General features: G+C 43.6%; 1 protein-coding gene and 1 long non-coding RNA gene across 4 annotated transcripts; one reads left to right on the top strand and one right to left on the bottom strand.

Moving 5' to 3' along the window:
* Positions 1-2,977: 2,977 nt before the first annotated feature.
* On the top strand, positions 2,978-12,166 carry LOC111858804 (thromboxane A2 receptor-like). 3 transcript variants are annotated; one of them, XM_023840901.2, is made up of 3 exons: positions 2,978-3,112; positions 5,350-6,213; positions 10,895-12,166. In XM_023840901.2, exons 2-3 carry the CDS (start codon positions 5,416-5,418, stop codon positions 11,057-11,059), a joined length of 963 nt encoding a protein of 320 aa, XP_023696669.2. In that variant the 5' UTR covers positions 2,978-3,112; positions 5,350-5,415; the 3' UTR covers positions 11,060-12,166. The 3 variants fall into 3 exon arrangements, with proteins under 3 accessions (XP_023696669.2, XP_023696668.2, XP_072560197.1); XM_023840900.2 differs by lacking the exon at positions 10,895-12,166 and adding an exon at positions 8,768-9,933; XM_072704096.1 differs by lacking the exons at positions 2,978-3,112; positions 10,895-12,166 and adding an exon at positions 8,768-9,933 and having other exon boundaries at positions 5,326-6,213.
* On the bottom strand, positions 8,681-17,419 carry LOC140581458 (uncharacterized). The gene is made up of 4 exons (XR_011984523.1): positions 17,348-17,419; positions 10,946-11,835; positions 9,919-10,079; positions 8,681-8,802 (listed from the first exon to the last, which is right to left on the bottom strand). It is a non-coding gene; the product is annotated as an uncharacterized lncRNA (long non-coding RNA).
* Between the last annotated feature and the right edge of the window lie 96 nt (positions 17,420-17,515).

Here is a 17,515-nt window from a genome sequence, read left to right as displayed (position 1 = left end):
ATGACTCGTTTATAATTAACTATAATTTAAAAACTCGCTTTTTTTGATGGCAACACATAAAATAACTAAACATATGTCTGCAGTAAATTTCTTACCAGTCTAGCAGCTTTGTAGCTTAATAAGTAATTGTATTTAAATCACTAAATTGTATATTATATAAATTTCATGAACCAACTGCATAAACAACAAAATCCCTCATTTGCATACAATGTGCTTTTCTGTGACAAATCTATACCTGGGTGTTAATGGTTTTTATACAAATTGTAAATGGATGTGTGTCACACTAATAATTATAATCATTCGGAAAATGTATGAATTACATTCAATCGAGTGTATACAAAAATGACTAATTGAAAACTGCATTTTAATAATGGATTTTTAGTGAAGTGCATTTAAGCACTGTAGGGGGAGGTATGATTTGTCGATTGGCATCGCATGCTAAAGTGGCTTCTTGTGATGTTGAGCAAAGACAGACACAGGAGCAAAAGTGGCGCGAGAACTAATACATTAATGCCAGAGCCACTTTAACATGGTCGGGGTCCTGCTATTATTTTCTCTGATGATGTAGCTGCCATCCGGGATGCTGGCAGCAATAAGAGGCCCCTGTGCTTCAGCCTGGGTGAGCCTGTGCATTAAATCGCCTCTGATTAATGCTCACCTTCAGACTGCTCAGTAAACTAATCCCTGGCATGGTGTCCAGGGTTTTCCCCGACCCTGAGCTTCCTGGGATGACTTGCGGGTTTGTCGCAGCCTCGTGCAGGATAGGCAGTTGGAAGACGATCGGAAGAATTGTGAGATCTGTGTGGTGCCGTGGTTGATGTTGCCACCTTTGGTGCGAGTGCCCTCCCGCGGGCCTGGCACGTGCCCGGCCTTAGATGATTACATCGTGGTACAGTGACTACCTAATGTGGGCTCTTATCCAATCGTGTCTCCGCTGTGGCTGGCCATAGCTTGAGCTTTGATCTTCCACAGGACGGGCAGAGACCACACCCACATCACCAACAGGCCAGAAAGTCACAGTGAGGCTTTTGGGATTGCCGTCCCCATCAAAGCTTACTGAGTATTCTTACCAGCCACACACTGCATTTTTTTTGCATGTTTTTTTTTTTTTTTTGGGGGGGGGGGGGGCTGCAAAAAATACTACATTCCCCTAAATTTAACCAAAGGAATTAAACACCTTCAAAATGTCAGTCACTAGCCTATCTACAAATTCATTGAATTAAATTAACCTTACTTATACAATAGAATAGTTTTGTAAGATTGTGCACTAATAACACATAACTCAAAACACGCTGCATGAATATATGAGTAGTCTGTATAGTTTATATAAGTAGCTAAATGAGTATTGATAAAGATGCACATCGTTTGTCGTTTGTTATTGGACATAAGTGCAGTAGTGTAACGTAAGAGTATGAATTTACTTGCCATTTTTCGGATCCAAGCATCTGAGGAAACAATAAAATAAAAACCTGTCTTTATGAAGTTTATATCCCAGATGAGTCTTTTAATAGATCAGCCAAATCTGGGTATGTCAGAACCCAATAGTGTTGGGTTGTTGGGGAATTTTTAAAAGTTTATTTAATGGGTTGGGCCAAGTCAGATTGTCTTACTGCGTCTAATGCCTTTTTTGGAAGAGTTCTTTTTTGGTGAATTAAATTGGGCCGTCTTTTCTGTACAAAAACATGTCTTACACTTTAAACACAACATAATTTTTTGTTTGCACTTATGACAATGTATTTATGGATATCTACTATTTTATAGCCTAACTCAGGATACAATATTATGACTATTTACTGAAATTATTTATTAGAGTTGAGTTATACATTCTCACTCAGTAACATATTGAGGACAATGATAAATAACTACTGTTGTAAAAAATGACTTTCAGCTTCCGTTGGCCTTCTTGGGGTTCATTTGGCCTTGAGAAGTAACTGAAGCACCGTTCCTCCAACTTCAGACTTGGCACGAGACTCAAAGTTGGGAGTCAATTTGACGCTTAACTAGAGAATTCAGACTCTGCCTCCCAGATACTGAGCTTGACTTGAGACATCTGATGTCAGTCCAGAATCGATGAAAGCTGACAAAACACCTCTCTTTAGATCTGTTTCTTTCATATCAATATTTATTGGTTTGTGCCAAGAAGGCGATTTGAAACGATGGGGTATTATGAGAAATGGCTCTGAGATCTGGCTGTGATGTGGTGCTAATCAATGCCTGCCTTCTATCGAGGTGATTTACTTGAACTCCAACGCTTGAGATTGGTCGGGAGCTGACACTCCCAACATAGCTCATTTATGACTCCAAAGTGACGGGCATTGTAGAGTAGGTCACCCTGTTGCACAATAACTGTGGAGATCAAAACCCAACTGTAAACATGGCAGATTAATAGGAACAGCTTGGATCGAGACAAAGTAGATAAAAGAGCTAAGTGTGTTGGGTTATCAGTCATGGACTCAATGGGTACAATCCTGTGATCTGCTGATGCTAACGCTGATGCTAACGCTATCAATACAGACCTGTAGACTCCATCAGATTGCTGACACATAACATTATTTAAGCCCAAAAACTCTGAGGTCACTCACACTTTTCAGCCCATTTAAAACTGTCTGACAGGATGTTCTAATCCCAGCTCATTGGACGGCCGAGATGCTGCAGTTTCCATAAGCCTGGAAACAGTTTGAAACAATTTAGCATATGCGTTCAATCTCAGTGTTTCTGGCTAAAACTTAACGTGCAGAAATCGAAGGCATAAGCAAGTCAGGACAGAGCAGGATATCACGAAACGATATCTCAAAGTAAAGCACGCGGCAAGAAGATTTAGTCACGGTTGAGTCAAGTCTGCAGGACCAGCCGGTCACCATCCATGTTTAGCGCTGTCCCCAAGGCCAATACCACATGTTTTTTTCCCTCCACCCCTTTGGTTAATGAATGTCAAAAAAGGATTGGATTCTGGAGCACTCATCTGTTTTCCGCTTGTGTTGCTGTGCCACTGGAGACGCAGCTGGTTTCTGTCACTAAACAGGAGGGGGGTGAAATTTTGGCTGAAGCCATTTCAGAAGACCCTGCCAAGGCTAAAGCGTAGCTCTCCAACCTGAGACGGGAGCAATCTAGGGTAAAATCTCCTCCTCTGTTTACTATTCTGCCGTCATCATACTCTTCATTTCTTATAAATTAGATTTTTTTTATTAAAACGGTTTTCTTTCAAATGCTACCCCATCAATACACAAACAGCACACTGTCAATGTAAGATTACTGTTGAAAGCTACATAGTGGTAAAATCTCTGTTTCACTTTAAGATGAAGTTCTGAAGGTGCTGCTGGTCACCTGGGAAGAGTCGTTACACTCATGCTGCTTCACAGGCTGCTTTTCTTAGCCCTTGTGGCTTGATAGCATCTCGGAGAATGTAATTAAGTTCTGGTCCGTTTAGTAGCTCGGCCCAGTAAGCATTCGGATGTGACTTCTGTGAAAGATACCATGCAGTGTTGCATTACGCATACGGATGTGACTTCTGTGAAAGATACCATGCGGTGTTGTATTAAGCATTCGGATGTGACTTCTGTGAAAGACACCATGCAGTGTTGCATTAAGCGTTCGGATGTGACTTCTGTGAAAGATACCATGCAGTGTTGCAGCACAGAATCACTGGGAGATGAGCTATGTATGGAAATCTGAGGAAAATACAATAAGTGGGGATTTTCACAAGACTATTAGGAGGAAGCTTGTTTATTTTGATGACAGATCGCAAAATTAGTGGAATTCTTCAGATTTTTCATCCCGTCCTCAAGGACTTCTCGTTTATTTTCTCTCTGCGTGGTAATGACTTTTTTTCCCATTTTATTTATTTTTTTCTGCCATATGAACTATGTTTTGCTTATTTCTCCTAGATGATAAGATTTTACTCTGAAATATGTATTTTTCACAGTGGGAATCTGTTGTGCGGTGATACTAGCGAGATTGTTATTGTTTACAAATAATAGCGCATGAGTTAAACATCATTTCTTAATACCACTGACGTATTTCTTACAACCTTTTAGAGGGCTAACAATGGTATCATATTGTACCATACATGTGGACAGAATAATGGTTACGCAACACTGAAATAACATCATACCAAATATAAACTGTTTAAAAATGTTGCTAAATAAACACAGAAACCATCTATCCAGATGTTACATTATTTAACAAACTTTCATTATTAAATGACTTTACATAAAGTGTTTTAATAACAACTACAAAAAGGTCCCCTAGACTTTATGGTTCAGTTTTCAAACATGCAGCACTGTGCAAGAGTCTTGACAAAGAAAACGATGTTCATATGGTCTTCATGTTGGTGCAAAACTATGATATTGTGTCTAAGCTGAGTTCTGAAGTCACCCCAGTATTTGTAGCAACCATCTGATACATCCAAGCTTTTTTTTGTCCTCCACCATGAACATACTTCATTTGGGTGATTGATACGTCATTGAGGTATTTAAAAATAAGTAAATTCATTAATTCATTAATTAATTGAGCTGGTTCAGAAACGTAACAAATACATGGTTTGGTTTGGGAACCAAGGCAGTTTTCACCTAGTTATCCAACAAGAGTAAATTTTTGGAGAGCAGCAGAAATTCTTGTTAGCTTTTCATTGTGTTACTGTTAATTTGCAGATGTTGTAATGTTAAATTGTGCTTTTTTCACTGAGCAAATCTACATTCACTATCCAGATAAATAGCCGTAAACATTTCCTTTGACTGCGTAAGACTTTTGCAGAGTGGTGTACTGTATTCTTTGGCTTTATGAAACCATACTAAAGAAACCTTAGTGTTATTTACTGACATGGGGCAGTGATTGACAGCTCTAACGCGGAGTGCTGACATGTAACCATTCATATTTATAAGTAACTTATAAATTAGCTGCTGCATTTGCAACTGAAGGCAGATCTTGCTCCCCACAATAATAATAATAATAGATACTTTATTCATCTTTGTGGGGAAATTCTCTTTTTGCCTCCCCCCAACTTGCGTGCTGTAGATAAGAGCAAGCTGGTCACGAAGGGCAGCCCCCCCCATAGCAGCGCCCAGGGAGCTGGGGGTTAAAGGCCTCGCTCAACGACCTGCAGATGTGCTGAGGTTGGGCGTAAACCCATGACCTTCTGATTACAGGCACAGAGGCTTAGCCCACTGAGCCACACGCTGCCCCCCATGAAAGTCATATGTTTTTTAAAGTGGGGGCAGGCATTCTACACTTCAGGGTGTTTTTATGTTTTGATCCTCCTCAGGAATATCTTCTAACTGCATTCCATCATTGAGGAAAGTCTAGTAGTTTGTCTGCAGAACTACAGAGCTTCTCAATGTTTGTCTTTTGTAGGGTGATACATATCCTTCATCCTGCTCTTATCATCTGGAGAACTTTAAAAGCCCATCAGCTGACATCATGGTTGAGTTGACTTCTTATGGCAATGAGACGACTCCTCTTTGCTTCTCAAGAAACCAACCACCCATCCACTATAACCACTCTATCGTCTCCCCTTACTTGTCCCCCACCTTCACTGCTGTGGGCCTCAGCTCCAACCTCATCGCCCTAATCGTCCTGATCAGGGCGTACCGGCGGACCCACAGTCGCTCCCGCTCCTCCTTTCTGATCTTCCTCTCTTGCCTGGTGGTGACAGACCTCACAGGTCTACTGGTGACCAGTCCCGTCGTTACCTTCTACCACACCAAGGGCTTCAACTGGATTGAGGTGGACCCGCACTGCCACCTCTGCAACTTCATGGGCATGTCCATGGTCTTCTACGGCCTGTGCCCGCTGCTCCTGGGGGCGGCCATGGCCGTGGAGCGCTTCATGGGCATCTGGAGGCCCTTCTCCCGCTCCACCCGCATGTCCAAAGGCCGGGTTCTGCTCACCGTGCTGCTGGTGTGGATGTTTGCTGGCGCCGTCAGCCTGCTGCCCGTAATCGGGCTGGGCAGTTACCACCTGCAGAGCCCAGGATCCTGGTGTTTCTTCAACATGAGCTCCCAAACCCCAGACCTGATGATCTCTTTGGGCTACTCCCTGGTGGGACTCTTATCTTTGGCCACGTCCTTCGTCCTGAACACGGTCAGTGTGATGACGCTGCTACGCATTTGCTGTGGACGGGATGCCAATCATCGCCGGCGAAACCTTGAAGTAGAGATGATGATTCAGCTTATCTGGATCATGATCATTGCAACCGTCTCCTGGTGCCCCCTGCTGGTGAGTATGTGAAAGGCATTATTTTTATACCATTTTCAAGTTCTGCATTCTTTAGGGGACAGTACTGCTCCCTTACACATTCACTCCTCCAGTATTCAAATTCCATCCCATTCCTGTATAAGTGTGTGAGTTTGCATGTTCTTGCCTATAATGGTTGGTGTACCTGTGCCTTGTTCCTCATTCTGCCTGGACTCCAGGCCCTCTTAGAACCTTGACCAGAATAAGCATTTGGAAGATTGGTAGATTTTGTTTTACTGACCATAAATGTACTTCAGAATCTCCACAGAGACTAGAAACTAGAATAACTAACATTATGGCAATAATATCACCCACTTCTATCACACAATGTATCTTCTATTATGTATAAGATTATTCTATTATACAATGTAACAGGATCCTTCTTATTCATATTTACCCAGTCAACATGGCTTATTGGATTCATGGACATTTGTGACTTGGTCATATCGAAACAACGATAACTGCAAATTTGGTTTCGGAACTGGAAATGCACACTATTAGTAACCAGCTGCATAGAGGACAGAGAGAAAGACAGCATATGATTTTGATGGTTTACCTACATTTAACATCATGCCACCTATGCTAAAGCAAAAAGAAAAAAGTAAAGGGCAGATCTGTAAGTGTGTGAGTTTATAATAATGACACTTTATTGGTCCCATGTGGGGGAGATTCTCTTTTCTCCTGCCCCGTCTTGCTCTCTATTAGACACGTGCTGGCGAGAGCGAGGCTGGCAGCGAAGGGCAGCCACCTGCAGCAGCCCCCACGACGCTGGGGGTTAAGGGCCTTGCTCAAGGGCCCACAGACGTGACTATTCTCCCGAGGCTGCGCTCAAACCGATGACCTTCCAATCACAGGCACCGAGGCTAAGGCCAATGAGCCAGTAAGGTGCTCGAATATGACAGCAAGATGCTGAGACACGTCTCTAAGAACCCCAAGATGTCCTCAGGGGGACCTTCATTTAGCTCTTGCCACAGTAGATATCAAAGTGCACGAGGCCACCATTAGACAGAGGCTGCACACAAGATTAGATCAGGGGAAGGGAACCTGATCCATGCAGGGCCGGTGTGGGTTTTTGGGATGACCTCGCAATCAGCCAATAACAGTGGGTCCCTGGGACTGGAGTTGAGAACCTCTGTTTTATTATTGGCTGATTGAAAAACCTGCACCGCCTCTTGGATTAGGTTCCCTACCCCTGTATTAGGGAGCCTTTGTTGGCCAGAAAGGACATTATGGCAGGAGTTTGCACATGAACACCAATGCAAAGACCTGGATTTCTGGAACAATGTGCTTTAGACTGATGAGGCAAAGATAGAGTTATTTGGCCACATTGCCAAACACATCATTTGGCCAGAAAATCCCGATACCAACTGTAAAACATGGTGGTGGTAATGCTATGGTTTGGGGCTGCTTTGCTGCATCCGAGCCTGGGCAGCTGACCATCACAGAATCCACTATCAATTCTTCATGTACCAAGAGGTCCCTGGGGATACTGTGACACCATCTGTCAGAAGATTGAAACTCAACCAATAGTGTACCTTACGACTTGATAATGACCCCAAACATTCCAGCAAATCCACCAAGGAAAATAACGAAATGCAGGGTTCTGGAACTGCCAAGTCAAAGCCCAGATGTGAATGTCTTTGAGATGCCGTGGAGGATTTGAAATGGGATTTATGTGCAAGAATCCCCCAAACAGCACACAGCCCAAAGAATTCTGCATGGAGCAGTGGGAAGAAACTTTCTCCCAGCTGATGTCAGACACTGGTACACAGTTAAAAGAAACACCTGCTTATGGTTGCTTCTGCTAAAGGGGGCAATTAGCTATTAGAGTCAAGGGTGCACTTTTTCCACAGAACGTTATGGCATATCTGTTTTTTTTTGTTATTGTTAATACGATCAATGATTGGTTTTGGCCAGAAGAAAACATTTCCCCAGCAATTGGTTCTGTTTGAGCACTTTTGAGCAATGTAACTGAGGCATGCAGTCTTTACATATGCTCACTATATAAAATTTTGCATCCATTTTCTATACCTGCTTGTCCTATAAAGTACCGTGGGGGTCTGGAGCCTATGCTGGAAGCTACTGGCTCAAGGCAGGGAATAACCCAGGATGGGGCATCAACCCATCGCAGGGAACAAACACCATTCACACCTATGGGCAATTTGGAGTCTCTACTTAACCTTAGTATATTTTTGGACTGGGGGGGGACCTGGAGGAAATCTTATGAGAACATGCAAACGCCACACACATGGAGCGGAGATTTGAACCACAGTCCCAGAGCTTTAACCACAGTGCCACCATGTCATGCCACAATTCTGTCATTGCTCATCTATTATAAATCCACATGAGAAATATGGACTTGTTTTCCCTGCTTTGGGTAAACAGTTCCTGGGTTATTGCACTGGGCTTCCACCTTCACACGCTTTCCGACGGAGAGCTGTAACATAGTGTCTGAGTTTGTTTACAGTATTTGGGGGAGGAGGGTAGGATTTGTGCCGGCAGACCTTGCCGTCAAAGAGCTGTCATCTTCTCATAGATAATCCAGATGTTTCGGCTCTGCTGGCCTCCTACCTGGAGTCAGTGGAAATCAAACAAGAAGACTGATGGTCTCACAGCTACAGGCTTTACTGCTACAGAAGATACACAAACAGGAATGGAGATCTTCAATGGACTGGATGTTCACAGTTCTGAAGCTTTTATGCTGATACAATATTAAACAGACCTCAGAACTAAACAGTGCTGATACAATAATTCTGTCAGTACTGGAATTTGTTTTAAACACCAGATTCTTGTTATTTGCAATGAATGGAATGGAAGGTTGGAGATTGAAATCCCAGCACTGCTCTGTGTGTGCAGAGGTGGCACGTTCTTGCTGTTACCCAAGTTTACTCTTCCAGTTCATGAATATGCAGTTAAGCTAACTGGTGTTTCTAGGGTGCTTTGTGGCTCATACCAAGACCTTAAAAAATCTGGAGTTATGTGAAAAGTTTAAGGGTTTTTCTTTCTTTTTTTTGCATGCTATTTTGAGTCTGCCGGTAATCGGTAGGTCAGTGGTTCAGATCCTGCGGTCGGCAGAGTGATTTTACTGTTGGTCCCTTGAGGGAGGCCCTTAACCCTCATCTGCTCCAAGAAGTGGCCGACCCTGCTATCTCAATTGTGTGTCACTTCAGATAAAAGCTTCTGCTAAATAAATAAAATAAAGCTGGTGGTAACTGAACCTTCAGATTCTATTCAGCTTAGTCAGTAACAGGAAGTCATAGCTCAGAGAAGCATTTGTGACTCATCAGAGTGTGGAGTGTCCATTACATGGCAATTTATTTCAGGTGTCTTTAGCTTCTAACTGCGCAATATCATGTCAGTATAAAAATCCCCCACAAAGATGTTTGCAAAAACAGTGCATTTTCCATGTGAGTTTCTGCAAGTGTTTCTTTGCATGCATGTGTGAAGATACTGGGACCATGTGCTTGTACGTTTGTACATTTTATTTGTGTACTTCATAAATTTAGCAAGAGCTAAATATTCAAAGCAATATATATTTTCATGAAAGCGGGGGCCAGACAATCCGTGGGGCAGCTGGGAGTTAAAGGGACTTCCCACATAGCAAGATGAGTCTTATCCGGATCTGGGCCAAATGTTCATTTTTGTCCCCCAGACTGAGTGCTGACCAGTTCTGCTCCAGGATCTTACCTTAACATGTGGGTCCGGTGAGTGGTTCAGTGGGCTGAGTCTCTGTGCTTGTGAGCGGAAGGTTGCTGGTTTGAGCCCTGGCCTTGATGGAATGGCTGCATGTCTGTGGGTTCCTGTGTGAGGCCTTTAACCCCCCCGCCGCCTGTCGTCTGACCTCCAAGCTATGGAAGCAAGATGGGGCAGGAGAGAAGCATTCCAGTCCAGCTGTGCAAGTAACAACTTAAATTCTGCTCCGGAATCCTAACTTGTGATGCTGTAGCACACACCTTAATAAATGCTTTTATGCCCACAAGCACAGCTACACATCTCTCCAACTACCCCATCTAGCTCTCCCTCAGCTGAGCCATTGGAGCCCGCTGAGTCACTCACCGGCCGCATAGGTTAAGGGAGGGTTCTGGAGCAGAGACATGCTTTATTTGCCTAAGTACTGGTATAATGGTTTGCCTAAGTACTGGTATAATGGTTTGCTTTTCCTCACACCACATTTTGCTCTCCATAGCTTGTTCTGCTGTGGGGGGGGGGGGGGGGGGGGGGCTTCTGCTTATAAGCACAAAGACTTAACCCACAGAGCCTCTCACTGCCCCATTTTGGACTGCATCTGAATTTAACTGTTGACTCTGGTGCAAATAGGGGCCAGATTTGGTAACATTCAATGTAAATCTGGCCCACATGGGCCCTTATCTGTTTCAAATCCAGAAAGCGGTTTCAGGCCAGTATTGGTCCATTTTGCAAAAAGACACCGGGCCAGATCCGGTTTACAGATCTGCGGAGATTTCTGCACATTTGGCCCGGATCCGGATCAGACTCATCTTGGTCGCATGTGTGTGGGTATACTGCCGGTCACCACAGTGCTAACCATCATACCATGGGTTTGTCTGTCTGCGTGTACGTCCACATGTTTCAACACGCATCTTTCCACGCATCTTTGTTTGTGTGTGTCTGTTTGCTGGCGGTTGACCCCCCCCCCCCTTCCCAGGTGTTCACCACACACACAGCCCTGTCCGGTCGGCCCGTCCAGGATAAACACCTGCTACTCTGGATCCGCTTTGCCTCCTGCAACCAGATCCTGGACCCCTCCGTCTACATCCTGGTCCGGCAGGCCGTGCTGAAGATGGTCCGCTGCTGTTCCAGAGGGCTCTAGTTTGACATGTACCCGCTTCGTCACCTTCTCCTGCCCTTAGAGTTCACACATCTAACAGTGATCCCTGCCTGGATGTGACGAATATCACCATGTCGCACCATAATGGATTTGTCCTGCTCACTTCTGAGGAGGACACTGCCATTAATCTCTGCCGCTAAACTATAATTACTTCATTAACTTACTGTTTAATCAAGTACAGTATAAGTTACATCCACCCCTCCAGGCAAAACAATTCGACAATCGATTAGCAACGTAATGAAAGCGACAGTATTTTGGACTCAGAAGCAGCACATTTGTATCTGCATGCGTGGCTCTTGAAGAAGCTCTGGAGGAACAAGCGAGACAAGGCTGGTTTCCAGGGCATGTAATGGCCACAGGTAGTCAAGCTTTCCTCAGAAAGGCTTCGTCTGATTGGTCTGGGGACTGTGTGGGGGGGCGGAGCCTGCAACGGCTGCACAGCTGGGCCAGGATTCTGGGTCACGGCTGATGGAAAGATGAGGAGCAGATGCTGGGCGTCACATACCTTTGTGGATTCCAGGAAACGCTCAGGCCCCGGCCGTCTCCCACCCACTTCATGAGTTTAATCTGAATCTTAGATGTTCCATGTTTGGACCAATTGCCTGGAATTTTACAAATTTTTCTGGGAAGGCTGCAGAGATACGTTCCTCATTCTGGACTTCGTCTCTTAACGCTCTGTTGACCATGACCAAGACGTCCTCAGGCTGTATATTCCTTCTGCCGCAGTGTTGCTCCTGAGTGCTTCCAGGTTGAAGTATCTACGGAACAAGGGTTCTGTGGTAGAAGAGTCAGCGTTCCATGTATAGCTGTAGAACAAGCAGCAATCAGCTAGGCTCTATTGGTAATTGGACCACATGTTTAATGGTGAAAGTGGCCCAAACTGAAGGAGCCGAGAGATTCTATTTGTTTATAAAGTTTTATTATTTTATTCATAGTCATGAGTATTTGTTATTGTTTTTAAATGTATGTTTATACTGACCAGTCTAACGTTAAAAACCATATGGAAGACACCCAGTGGTGGAACAGTTGTGTGTATTTAAATGGGAGCGGTGATGATGTTCAGGAAATAAATGGCTGATCTCACATTAATGCTCAGTCTGTTTATTTGCAGGGTTTGAACGACACACCCCTTCGCTTCTAAAGCATTTATGTGCATTGTCGCTGTGACAAAACCCAAGGCTGCACTCTAAGCGTATGGAGTGTAAACATTTGTAGCAGTTTGTAGGTAACCACATAATTATACTCACGCTGAGCACTTCAAAAGCCACAAGGTAGATAGTGAGCAGACGGTTTTCCTGCCGTGCGCGTTGGAATGTCGGGGGTGCCAACTGTCACACATCCGGAGTGACACTCACTCTTTCAGACTCTCACTCTCACAAGAAAGCTTGTAACAATACAATATTATTCCATTATAAACCTATAATTAGCTTCATAAAAAGCATGGGAGTAGGACTGCAAACCATACAGACTATTTCCAAGGTAATAAAACTGCAAACATACATGCAAATACGTGTGCAGACTTGTATCTAATTGAAAATCTCACACCAGTCAGTTGGCAAAGTTGGCAGCTCAGAAATGGGTAACAAACTTCCTGCAATTTCTTCGGGGAATACAGAGAAATTCTTGCAATATCGTTGTCAGGGTGGGGTGGGGTACTGGTAGATTTTGGGCCCCCAACCTACACCAACACAATTATGTTCAGAATTTTAGAATCATCCTAAACATCCCTCTTTTACAGTGCCCCCTGGGCGCTATAACAATAAGTAGACAAAATAATAAAGAATTAATAACGATGTGAATGATATTCTTTATGCAGCTAAACAATGCTAATAGCACCAGTCCCCCAGGTCCGCAGACCCTAGCTTCTCCCCCGATAAACATCACCCGTACTACAATGAACACAACTGGAACTATTAATTTAACACTGAGGGTGTTTATACAGTCCTGTACTTATTTATCTGCTGTAGGGTCATATAAACACTCCCAGTGTTTAATTAGTTCTCTCATGTGTGCAAATGACACAAACTTTACTGTATACCTCAGGAGACAGCTGTGTGTAAACTACTCCCTTTATCGTTGTCCGAAACGTGGCCTTTTTTCTCCTAAAAATATACGGACTGCCACGGTTTCTAACCACAGGGGGAAAAACGGGAGATCTGTATCCAAAGATAAATGCGAGGTTACAAGATATGTTTGGCAGCCAGCCTCTGCTTTAATCTTTGATAGTTTGGTCTACACCTCCTCCATGCTTTCAGCTTGGCTAAAATATGTTTTGCCACACTGTCTGCGACAAATCATCCTGATGTCACAAAGCAGTCTAGCGTGCTCCATTTTGTACAAATGATTAATGAAATGGAATGCTTGTGGGTGGCTCCGTTTCATCGAATGCGTTGAGTAAAAGATGAATGTGTAAAATGATGGCCCGGTGCTCTGTGTGATCACCCACAGAAGATGATGCAGCTTCAGTGGAGTTTGGGGTGAGGGATCGAGGTCTAGGTCCTTAACATCAGCTCAATGCTTCTCCTTATATGGCATGTGACTCAGCCAGCCTGTGGGAATGTCATTTTGTTTCTTTCAAATCCAAAGCAGAATGCTAATCTGCATAGCTCAGATCCTGTGCTCTGTCAAGTTCAACTCCCAGGATTGCCAGCACTGTGCCGTGTAAAATTGGCACCGTCAGTATGGAGGTACAATGAATGGGCCCAAGTGCCCCCCCCCCCCCACAGGGCAGAGTCACAGGAGTGACCTGGCGAGGCCGGACGCGGTACGCCGCCATTTTGGCTTGATCGGCCATCTTGGCTTGATCTACCATTGTTCACTTCCATCAGTTGCACCGGGGAGAAGGATGTGCCGGTAAACAAGCTCTACCGGTCAAAACGGAAAGGGATGGTGGTCATTTGGAGAAGAAGTCATACCCTAAAACAAAACTGATGAATGGGGAGGTCTGATTCAGCGTTACGTTGCTCGGGAGGTTCTATGAGCATGGGGGGTCGGGGGGGTGGATGTGCCTCTCAGGACCGGCTGGTTGCTCAATACTTCTCCTTATCTGGACTGGAATGGAATGCTCCGGATTTAGACCTGGGGGGGCAGGGGGGTCTTGATGGACGTTCTCTGTGGAATGTACCATTTGGTGATGTTGTTTAGGGTCCCACATGACTTGGGTTTCTGCCCCATGACACTGTTCTTGGGTGTTAGTAATGCTGAATGCTGAAACTAAACAGATTTCTGGGAGACAGAAACACCCTGTCCAGCTCTCTGTAGTTGTTCTTCCTCTTCTTCTTCTTGTCATTATCCTTATTATCCATTTCCTCATTTTGCACTAAATTTAGGCAGAAGTGCAGCCATGCCACATAACCCCAGTTCTCCCCGCCCAGGAGACCTGCTCGGAAGATGGGCGACTGGTTTATTATTATCATTGTTACTAAATTACACTACTGCTAGTTCGTCGTGACGCAGGCTTATCTTTTCATAGCCTCGTACAGAAGTATTCCAAGCTGACTGCCGCAATATTTAGAGAAAACAAGAAGTGCTTTAGGAAGCAAGGCACACTTCCTGTGCATGCATTTATTTAAAAGAAGACGACATTGTAATTGCTCATCTTGATAATGTAAAATACCTTAAGGGCCATTTACGAGGTCAGTTGTTAGAAGATACTTAGCAGTTCCCGAAATTGGGTAAGGGTTACTCCTGGGTCAGTTATTTAAACTCCTTCCTTCCTTGCATTCCATTATTTACATTAAATTTCCTCCCGGTAGAAACATGTATTTATCCGTACAAAAGCACTGGCTTTTTGTGTGTGCACGCAGACCAGTCAGAATTTTTTATCTGCTAGTTTATTTCTTAGCATGAGCTCCTTTTAAACAGCATGGACTTGACCATGAAACATGTTGTCTGAAAAATGTCCGCCAGATGGCAGTGTTTCTACACAGTTTTGTAAAGAGATCATAACGTGAATATTACCGATGTATGACTGAACCGAACGAGTTCTGTGGTTTTGCATGGTAATTGCTATCCAGCCAAATGTGGTGACCTTCATCTGCATTCATCCACAGTCTAACAGTCCCTGTAGTGATTCGAGGTTAAAGGCTTTGGTCAAGGGTCCAGTCATAAAGTCTGACAACTCTGGGATTTGAACCAGCAACTTTATGATCGCAAGTACAGTTGCTAACCCACAGAGCCTCATACCATTCTGTGAGTGACTATGGATTTAGTTCATAGGTCTTAGAATGTTGTGTGAACCTTGTAGACACATCATTCGACAACATTCCTAGAACTTCCAGAAAAATTGACATTTTGAATGTTTTAGGAACCAGGACTCGTAACGATCTGAAAACGTTCTGCAAACCTAAAATTGTTGGCTGGGTTTCTCCCTGAAACCAGATCGTGTTTAATTCACTGCTGACGTTAAAGATGCTTCTTTGCTTGGCTGAGGGCACCGTGTCACACTGATGCACCCTGCCGCCACCATTCGAACCTTCTCACCCCTATCCATGTCGCCTTCATGCTCCTAGTATCCAGGCCATATTGAATCCTCTCCCTATATTCCATCTTCTCTTCTTCAGAATGTTCTCAAGCTTACTATGCAAGAAGAAAAAAAAAACTGTCTTGTGGAGTATGATTACAAATTCCCGGAAATATTTACGATGTTACATGCAGTATACTCATTATTCATTTTAACAAGAAACCACGCATACAAACCTGTGACTGCTCAATTTTTATTTCTGATGTGCAGTTTTATCTGTCTGCCTCACTTATGCTAACATCATCTCCATGAGAACCAAGACTGAATCTTCCATTCCAGTTTAGCTACCAGGGATCTACTGAAGTCCATCTGTTAGGCTTTTAAACACAAGATGTAGTATCAGACGAGGGTAATATCAGGGTAATATGACTCCAGATAATGTACAGCCTCTCCCTGGGTTACGATGGGCTTATGTTACAATAAACCTATCATAAAGCGAAAATACCCTAAGCCAAAAATGCCTAGCCGACCTTAAACATTCTTAGAACACTTAGATTAGCCTACAGTTGTGCAAAATCATTAACACAAAGCCTAATTTACAAAAAAAGCATTGAATATCTCATACACTCTATTGAATAATGTACTGAAAGTGAAAAACATTTACCCATCGTAAATATCGTAACACGGGCTATTGTAACCTGGGGAGCGTTTGTGCTAAACGTTGTGCTGTGCACTGAGTACACGTCACACCAGAAGCAGAAATAGACAAGGGATTACGCTGTGAATGACAGTTGAAGCCACAACCAAGCGCCACAGTGTGCTTCCAGATTTGCGACATGAAAGTAGAAACTCCTCATTTCTCCATTTTGTCAGTTGAACCACAGACACACACAGCCACGCAATCGCGAGCAGATACAAGCACCGAGAGAGAATGCAAGCACCCAGACATACGCTTAAAAATAGCAGTTGAACAGTAATAAATTATTTAAAATAAACAAAATGTCACCCCTTTATTCTTGAAACAACCAAATGACCATAATGAAAAGTAAACTCCTTAAAGATTAATTATATTATGAATAATTTAATATTGATTATACATTCTACCCACAAATAGTTTAGGAAACATATTTTCAGGTACCTAATAACCTTAATTATGTACAGTAAAATAATCATCTGTAATTTTAGTATGTTCTGTCCTAACTGACCTACAGTCTGTCCTGTTTCAGAGCTCATTGATGCTGCTAACATCTGCTGGCGGACATGCAGAGGAGATGCAAAGTAGCTTCTGCATAAGCACAAGGGGTCGTGGGAGAAAGCTGGCCTGCATGCTGGGCTCAGCTGCCCCACCTACATGGACGCTCGTGCGTGGAAACTTCTAAATATTCAACATTAATCCCGACTGCTTTGCCATCCGTCAGCCTTCCTGGGCACCTGTGGCATGAGACGGCCTGACTGTCTGTTGAGTGAATCTTTCATTCACCCCATGCAGTGGGATACAGGACAAGACAGGAAGGAAAGTCATGGAAGGTCCCCGGCTCACCATATTGCACTAAACCCAGTCAAAATAAAGAATTAATTTTAATATAAAATTTCCATATTTCTTATAGGGGGGGGGGGGGTGTGGTGGAGACAGGTCCTACTCCAAAATTTAATTCATCCCCAAATAATCAGACTTTTGTATTTAAATTATCTCAATCTCAACTCTCTCCTTTGACTGATAGCTCCGAAACACTTACTGTACAGCCTGCTCCTCCGACGGATTTAAGCAACAGCTATTGGTTATTATTCTGTCAGCCCTTTAAAATTACCTTTGGAGGTTGTTGGTGAATGCACTTATTTCGGTGATGTCAAGAGGAGATGCAAAGTAGCTTGAAACACCAAGGCTTGTGGATATCTCTCAAACCCCTGGCCCCTAAAATGGTTCCTTCACAAGATCCAGCTGTCAAAACCAAGGTTTTGCAACTGCCCAAAAGCAA

The sequence above is a fragment of the Paramormyrops kingsleyae genome, chromosome 21, assembly GCF_048594095.1.
Source record: "Paramormyrops kingsleyae isolate MSU_618 chromosome 21, PKINGS_0.4, whole genome shotgun sequence".
Classification (NCBI taxonomy): Eukaryota; Metazoa; Chordata; class Actinopteri; order Osteoglossiformes; family Mormyridae; genus Paramormyrops; species Paramormyrops kingsleyae.
Note: the sequence above shows the minus strand (reverse complement) of the source record. Positions and strands in the feature narration are given on the sequence as shown.

Coding starts and splice junctions, on each gene's coding strand:
- LOC111858804 (XM_023840900.2), top strand. CDS start 5,416: ATGGTTGAGTTGACTTCTTATGGCAATGAGACGACTCCTCTTTGCTTC. Junction 6,214..8,767: donor TCTCCTGGTGCCCCCTGCTG/GTGAGTATGTGA, acceptor ATCTTCTCATAG/ATAATCCAGATGTTTCGGCT.